Source organism: Alosa pseudoharengus, unplaced genomic scaffold (assembly GCF_046254945.1).
Source record: "Alosa pseudoharengus isolate Yale_2024_CS ecotype anadromous, Long Island Sound unplaced genomic scaffold, YU_APseudo_1.1 YU_APseudo_1.1_scf_281, whole genome shotgun sequence".
NCBI classification, from domain to species: Eukaryota; Metazoa; Chordata; class Actinopteri; order Clupeiformes; family Clupeidae; genus Alosa; species Alosa pseudoharengus.
Genome location: NW_027468711.1, coordinates 7,501 through 16,113, shown reverse-complemented (window position 1 = coordinate 16,113; position 8,613 = coordinate 7,501). Strand labels below are relative to the sequence as shown.

Sequence of the window (8,613 nt, the reverse complement as noted above, 5' to 3'; positions counted from 1 at the left end):
CTTTTAGTGACTCCTCTGACCCATCAGGTTTGGGTTTGTTGACCTCCATTTGGCCTCCAGCACCTTCTCCAGTTATGTGCCCTCTCAGAAACTCACTGGTCTGGAGTTCAAGGGTTACCTGTAACCCGAAGGCTCGCAACACATACAGTGCCTCCTTACAAACATCAATTGGAGTGTTCAGTGAAGGAATGTTTTAGGCATGAGGGAAGAATGGTTTTATTTATTTATTTAGTTTGTGATGTGTTTTTATGGATTACAGTATCAGTGATTGCAACACTGGGGATTGGGTTGATTATATTTGCATTCTGATGGTTGAGTAATTGAAGCCAAATTAGAACTGCCGAGCCAGAAAATATGCGCTTACATAATGAACAATTTTCCAGTTGGACACCTTACATTATGTGTCAAGACACTAAAAGCAGTGGAGCTATGAACTCACTGGGCCTTGACTTGGGCATAAAAGTGTCCCTCTTCCCACCTGTCTTTAGCTTCGAGGTGTGCGTTTCAATAATGTAGCCAGGTCCTCTCCTCCCCGGAGCCGACTCTATCCGTTTATGTGTCATGTCTGAGGCCTGAGTGCCCTACTGAGAGGGTGGACGCTGAAGTGAAGCACTGTTGGTGTGAGTCAGCCGGACGGAGAGGCCCCCCTTATTTGAAAATCTCATTTTGGTGATGCCCCCAATGTCTCACAACCCTGCCAGGAACTAGAGCTTCTCTGGCCGCCAGCCACGGCAGGATTGTGTGAGTCGGGAGGGTTCTCCAGGGTGGCGTGAGATTCGAACTGACAGGCCCTGTGTTCGCATAGCAAAGGGATGAGTGTAGCGAACTCGCCAGGTCCTTGGATCCGATATGTCTGGCCATTCAAGCAGAGCACCTCCTGAATGTGCTTCCGTGAGAAAGGTTCCTTCCAAGTCTCTTAACGTGTTATTTTGAGCCCTGGAGAGCTAGGCCTCGGTGAGCAGTAGTAGATAGGCTTCTTCAATAACTTATTCTAACTTTTTAAAGGACACAGGCAGCACCTTTTTCTGTGTTAGTGGAGCCTGCTTAATTTGGGGGAAATTATGCCCAGAGTAGGGTGACTTCTCGACTGTGTCGTCATTAGCAGAGGGGCTGATAAATGGGCTGAATTTAAGATGTTTTCAGGCGTCACAGTAGGAGGTCTCCGCGTGCTGAACTCTTGCTAATGAAAAGGCTCTTTAGTCCCCTGAAAGAAGTTATTGGAAGGGTTACTTTTCAAAATGGGGTGAAAAAGTACCCTATTGTTGAATAAATTCTTTCTTCCTTCTGGAAAGATAGTCCGTAATTAACTAAAGGTGACTTCGTAAGATTGATAGTTTTTTTTCTTGTTCTTCAAAATGTCAGTTTAGTCAGTTTAGTGGTGAAGGCACTTTACCATCTCATAGTTTTCCCAGTCATTAGTTTCAGTAATGGAAAGCTGACACATGGCACAGCAGAAAATTACTTAACACTTCCAATTAAAACTATAATTTAGCAAGCTTTGGCCAAAGTGGAAGAGCTAAAAAGTTTCATCCGACTTTGTGGCCTCCACGGAGCGTCCGGGTGTGGTCCACAACTGGCCCAGACGCTCCGAGAGAAGAAGAGCATGAAAGCGATTGCGAAACGAGTGATCAGCAAGACGGGCAACAGATCAATCAGCCCTCACTGAGACTTTGAAGTCCCCAACTGCCTAATCGATGAGGAGGAGCCAGCTTGTTAGCGCACTCGAAGGCGGATGGAAGTGTGTGTGGGTGTGTGTGTGTAGGGGAGTGTGTGTGTGGGTGTATGTTTGTGTGTAGGGGAGTGTGCCGAGAACCCAGCCACAGCCCTTCCTGGCATCGTCCTATCGCGTGCCAGTGGTGCCATAGCTTGTTTGTCACCACGAACACTCCCTGGCACAAAATGGCACGGCAGCACTGGACTTTGTACTATTTGTTTTCTGTCCGGTCTAATTTGCTTTGTTGCTGTTGTTGTTTATTATGCATATCCCAGAATGCTCGAACTTCCTTTTCCTTCTAATTAAAGAGGGGACTGGGGAGTAGGGTCGGGGGGGGGGTGTCAGCACAGCAGTTGTATCGTCCGGCTGACTCTTTAGCCGGATGTTGTGTGTTGAGGATGACTGACGTCCGGCGGTCCCTCACCCTCAGTCACGCACACCAGGTCAGGTAGGAGCGCTGCCAGAGCTCAGGGAGCCGTTTAGTTTCCAGCCACCTTAGCCGGTACTCATAAATCACTGGCTGAATAATATATGAATGTGCTTCGGCTGGTGTGTTTGCCTCACCACGTCTGAACGTCTGCCTGCCCTCCCTCCCTCCCTCCCTCTCTCCCTCCCTCTGCCTTTGCTCCAGGCCGCCTCACTGCCTTACGACTGAAGTTTCATATCCCACAGCACTGCTCCCAATCACCCTTAACCGCTCTCTCTCTCTCTCTCTCTCTCTCTCTCTCTCTCTCTCTCTCTCTCTCTCTCTCTCTCTCTCTCTGCAGGAGCAGAGCCCCAGTAACCAGACGTCTCTGGCCATGATGCAGGAGCCGCAGGAGATGGTGGAGGAGACGGTCACCATCGAGGAGGACCCGGGCACGCCCACCTCCCACGTGTCCGTGGTCACCTCCGAGGATGGAACCACGCGCCGCACAGAGACCAAGGTACTCCCCCTCTCCCCTCCTCACATCAACCCCATGATGGGGTGTTGTTATGGACACATGTTTCACATCTTAAGCAGACGATACGTCTCTGTAATCACGATCCTGCAATTTATCACAGGCCGCTGGTCCAACGATCCCACCAGGGGTTGTTATTGCATTATTTAATCAGGGACCATATCAGATAGTGAAATAGTAATGATATGCCCAAATCAAGCCCTCTGTTGATCAAAGATGAACCCAGCTGATGCTCTCATAGACATGGATATTGGAGAAGGATGCAGGGGGAGTTAATAATGCCAATAAAAGTGTTAATCTGATTTTTAATGTCGTCCCAGCATCCCAGTGTAGGAAGCCGATATATTATGCATACTTTTCAGACAGCAGGAGGCCACTGATGAGAAGAAATATTAATATCTTCATTAGCAGTGCTCGGCAAGTCCTGAACTGTTTCTGTGTGAGGGGAAAAGTTAGCGGGAGTCGAGAGTTGAGAGGCGCATGCGCGCTTGTGTGTTTGTTGTGGATTGCTGGATTAGCGGGTCGAGAATGGGCACTGTGTGGTGTGAATGGTGATGAGGGAGGTCACCTAGGGTACGGTGCTGACTCAGGGGCATCCTGAAAGTGAATTGTCACGGCGCGGGACGGGAATGCACATCACTCACTCACTCACACACTCACCGTTGATGACAGTGCAATTGTGAAAGGCCAAATAATTCTAGAAAGTTCCAGAGCCGACCACAGCTGAAATGTGAGCGTGCCACTGAGGATGAGTAGGATTACTTCAATTGGTTCAACTGCAGGTCAGTTTTTTTAAGGCTGAGATATTTAGATTACACTAAAACACTACACTCCAAGGCTTTTTAGACTCTAAAACATTTGAATAATATCTGGAGAATGTCCTAAAGCCTTGCCAGAAGTTGAAATGAAGGGGATCTGTAAAAACTCAAGACCTAATTTACCGTTCCTTCATAAAGTTTTCAAAATTTTGGCACAATCATGAATTTCTATTCCAAATCCAATTATATTTGAAAGCCTGTGTTGGATTAAACTGTCTATCACCCTGTCCAATATGTGGTGTCATTTCCCAAAAAATTATACAATTGCATGTTATTTATGCACTTTGAGTTCAAATGCCTGAAGGTTAATGTAGTGTAATAGGGACAGTTTTTTAAATTATTATGCATTTCCATCAATGGTTGTAGGTTGTCACCCACGGGTATCATACAATTTGTCCCTGTGTTAGTGTCAGTGTGTAGACCCTCTCTTGATTTCACGTTACCTTTGTTTTATTGTGTCTTGGGTGGGGTGGGGCAAAAAAAAAAGGATTTTCCCGCTAACGCCAAGGTGAGTTTGAAGCCGTTTTGCCGTCACTCACCATCCAGGCTGTCCCCATCCAGCCCCCACCCGCGAACAGCTCCACTCAACCCTGTGTGCACAGCTTCCCATGTCTCCAGTCTGTCACAACAGAGCCTCCACCCTCCACCCATCCCCATCCCTGCTGACCGCCAGCCTGTGTCAACATGATTCAGCCAACTTGCCCAGAGACCACTTGTGTCAGGGACGAATGATCAGAATCGAGGCTAGGCTAGGTTAAGCAAGGCCATACAATCGCCAGATACTTTCTTTTGAGGAGACACAGCACTCAAAACATATCCATAGAAATGCATGGGGTTAGCTTGTAACACCAATATGGAAGTAGTCTCTACACATATCTCGCCCCTTCCTGTATGTCTTCCCACTTACTTGAAAAGGAAAATAGCTGCCCAAAGTGTGTTACAAGATGGCTGCAGAGTGGAGCAACTTGCCTTGACTTTTTCAATCACTCTCCAACAGAACTGAAGCCTCCATTGAAATTCTATCCGTGTTCCCAGGACACCCAGGACCAGTGAATGCATGATCAGATCTGATTAGCATTTTTATTTGTTTGTGTTACCACTGTTCTCTGAACACACACCTTGCCCAGGCATAGTGAATGTACTTTCAGCCATGTTTAGCATCTTTATTTGTTGTGTGCAGCAATAGATGAAGAGTTGATCTGTTGTTTGGTAGTCGCTTTCAATCAGCGAGAGGTTTTGAGAAGGAAAGAGAGAGATTAATCTCCATTCAATCCCTTAGCATGGTGACGAGATGGGAGCACATCTCGGCTAACATGAAACTGGCTAAAGGGCAGACAAAGCACATGTTTCACAGATTTGTCCACAAGGTGTAATCTCCTATGTAGAATGTATATGGATCGATGGCCTCCTGTATGAAAACCACGTAGCAACCCCTATAACCAGCAGCTGCCTGCACATCATTGGAGAACACCATTTTAAGTACATGAAAAGGCAAGATTTCAGTTTATTAAGGAGATCTCCAAACCAGTGCATTAAGCCCCTGAAGTGACCCTTGAAAAAAGTTGGAGGCCCATGGTGATTAATTTTTTTATTTGAAAAATCCTGAAATAATGGGTAATGCAGATTTGCCTCGTTTGGATAAAAGCATCTACTAAATGAATAAATGGTAAACGTTTTGGGAATTCCGAGAGGCTTCTGAGAGGATTGCACCGGGGTGGTATCTTGACGGCAAAGCGGAAGACTAGCAGTTGGGGCCTAGTCCATTGCAACCAACCAGAAAGCAACAAGACACACGGATGTTTTTCCCCCTTGTGTGTGTCTGTTTAGATGCACTCATTACGTGTCACAGCTGAGGGAAACGGCAGTAAATGGAGCTGGCAGATAGGTGTATTTGGAACGACCGCTGCTAAGCAGCAATCTAAATGCTAAACTGCCAAATGAATCACACGAGTCAGGTGCAGGTCCTTGTGCATGTGCCGGCTGGGGTAAGTGGAGGCTTCGTGTCCATCTCGCCATCCCAGCTTGGTGTGTGTGTGTGTGTTTAGCGTCTCTTCCCTTTGCCATTTTTCTGACTTTTTTTTTTTACCTGGAACAGTGTTTGCTGAAACGATGAACCGATTTTTTTTCTTTTCTTTTCTTTTTTTTTTTAAAATGAGGTCAAGTTTTGAAAAATCTTAGTTCTGTTCTTGAGGCTGCTTTGCCTCGACAAATCATTTCTACAGAGCCAAGAGGGAGGGGGGGGGGGGGGGGGGGGGGGGGGGAGAGAAAGCTGTTGGCCCAATTACATGCAAAACAGCCTTTGAATAAAAACTAGGGTGAGCGATTTGAGAGCTGATGTGCGGTGGAACACACTCCGTGCTAGCACACGCGCAACTCGTAAGAATGTATCCGCAAGATAAGGGGGTCAGCCAACGAGTATATCTAACTGTGTGTCACTGTGTGCTGTGTGTCTTCAGTGTGCTTGTTCCCATTTTCTCTGCTGTTCCTCTTCCTCCTCCTCCTCCTCCAACTACTGGCGCACTTCTTCTTGTACCACAGGTGACCAAGGTCGTCAAAAAGATCACGCGCCGCACCTACCTGCCCGTGGGCCTGGCCGAGAGCCTCGGCGACTCCAAACTGACCACGCCCATTCCCACGCCCTCCCCTACACCCACGCCCACTCCGTCCGAGGCAGAGCCAGTAAAGAGACGCTCGCTCGCTGCTTTGCTTTGGCCTTGAACCCCGCCCTCTCCTCCCTCCTCTCCCCTCTTCCCTCTCCCTCCTTCCCTCCCCCTGCTAACAGTAACCCTAACTCACAGCTGGTGTGGTGCCCTGGGCTATTAAAACGAATACCACAGTGATCGTCAAAAACCCTTACTGCACTGTAAAGTCTTGAGTGTGACGCCTGGCCTTGAAACCCTCCTCCATAACAGTCTAACAGTGGGCAAATGCAAGCGCCTGTACCTCTTTCCTAAAGAATGTGCCCACACTCCACACACACACACACACACACGTGCGCCACCGCTGTCACACGAGTCCACGAGCTCTGCGACCCGCTCTCGGCAGAAGCCTTGATGTGTGCCGGCGTTGAGAGGCTCCTCTTGTGAATTTTTTTTTTTTTTGTAGATGTTCCTGTAGACTCGCTGGTGAGTCCCCCAGAGTCCCTGTGCTACACAGGAAAATGTTGAAAGGCCTAGCAGGAGCGCTACCACCGCCACAGCCACCGCCATTTCCCTCGTGCGTGCAGAGCGATCGCTCCTCGGCAGCCGATCAAAGTGTGTTTGCGAGCCGGCGGATACCGTTGCATGTGTGCGGTGTCGACGCAGTCAAGCAGTAGGCGGGCGGCTCAGGCACACAGAGAGGGAGTGGTCCGGTCTGAAGCGTGCCAGTCATGATGTGGTGGCGTGGCAGGCCTCTTTTTCCACCCCAAACCTCCTGTGCAAGAGAGAGAGAGAGAGAGAGGCCCATGGCACTGTTAACAGACTGTCTATTATATTATACAGTGGAGCTATGGGGTCTGTTTCTCCTCAAATCATGTTCAAAAATCTAATATAATTTTCAGCATAGTTTTTCTTTCATAATCCATACAAACTAGTTCACTAGAGCCATATACTTTACTCTTGTGAAACTCTTCCTCTAGCTTTGACACCTGGTATGAAAACCTTTATTTGGTGCTCTTGATCCAGTCTGTGTCTGAGCCTTCCTGAGCCCAAATGAATGTCAGTGCCACGCCCTAATAAGGCAGCATGGTAGCGCTGGCCTGTTATTAAAGGGTTGGTAGTCGTTCACACCATAGTGCTCTCATCAAAGCTAGACATCAGACAAGCCCCTCATTTTCAACATGAAAGGGAATTTATATATAAACGAGTAGTCACGCAAAGGGGAACCATTAGACCGTAACAAGTGCAGTGTTTTATAAAACCTTTGACAGCAGTTAAGCATTTTCAGTGCAGGGAAATAAAACAGAAATTTGTCACAGAAGAAATGGGCCTTGACTTGACATGAACCAACATTCTTTACCATAAGTCTAGAACGAACTACCTTCCATGAAAGGCTAGTGGAGAAGCTGTCTGATTTATATACTCTAATGTGCATGCTAACTCACCCCATGATGTGTCTCTTAGTTGGAAGTTGAGTGTAGAAGTGTATTATTAACCTTTAACCCCCAGTAACACGCAGAATGTCTTGTGTTGGTTCAGTAAATGGATGAGGTATGTTGAGGGTGAATGTAATTGAAGCTAAGCCAGTAGAAAAATTGGAGTGAGAGAGAGAGAGAGAGACAGAGAGAGAGCAATAGAGGTGCAAATGGTGCAGCGATGACTAGCGGTCACACACCTCGACAGGCCAGAGCCGGCTCAACCGGCAGACATGGGGGCCTGCAATCCGATGATGATTAATTGTTATCAACCTCATTAATTTTGCAAGATGAATTTACAACCACAGACGAAATACCCAATTATCGCAGCTGCTGGATGTTAAAAAGAAAGAAAGACAGAAAAAGGAAAAAACTTCACCGACTTAGCAGATTGAGCAGTCGAGAAGCTTCCCCTTTTTGACAGCTGGACATTTTTGTTGTCGCTGGATCAGAGGCGGCGGGAATTGATGGAGCAGGAAAGCAATTTAGACCGGAGACCACCCAGACTTCTGGGCCTCAAAGCAAGTGATCAGGGCTGGAGAGGGGTGCACTGACAGCCTATTAGAGAGCGGCTCGGCTGTTCGGGGAACAGCATACTGTAGGTGCCGGGCTTCTTGCGGTTTCACCGCGGCTCACCGACTGATGCCCCGCTCAGTTATCCTCCCGCCCATAAGCAGCTCTGGTAATTGCTTGTCAGCTAGTCGCTTTAGCAACAAGCACCATTCAAAGTTTGTGTGTGTGAGCGTGTTTATGATGTGTTTGTGTCTGATGAGAGCTCCCCAGTGTAATAGGTGTCGAGTTCCATTATCGTTACAGTGCTGAACTGCAGTGGGCAGACACAAAGCAGTAGCCTCTTATGGGAGATAACTTATCACTAAACTAACAGTTATTTCTCCACACTGTTCACAGTTGTGTTTTGCTTTGTTACTTTAAACACAAGGGGGCTTTAGGGAGGCATCTCATGTGTCTGCCTTAACATCCAGCCATGCATGGTCCTACATCGACAGTGCCTGCAGTCTTGTGTAA

At 47.6% G+C, this 8,613-nt stretch overlaps 1 protein-coding gene across 1 annotated transcript in view; it reads left to right on the top strand.

Moving 5' to 3' along the window:
- Window positions 1–2,484: 2,484 nt before the first annotated feature.
- Window positions 2,485–8,613, top strand: part of LOC143099448 (splicing regulator ARVCF-like) — a gene marked incomplete at its 3' end in the record, with an annotated part of 7,135 nt that continues 1,006 nt past the window's right edge. Inside the window, exon 1 of the mRNA XM_076262440.1 lies at window positions 2,485–2,640. Coding sequence (XP_076118555.1) covers window positions 2,515–2,640 — 126 coding nt within the window. The remainder of the gene's footprint in view (window positions 2,641–8,613) is intronic.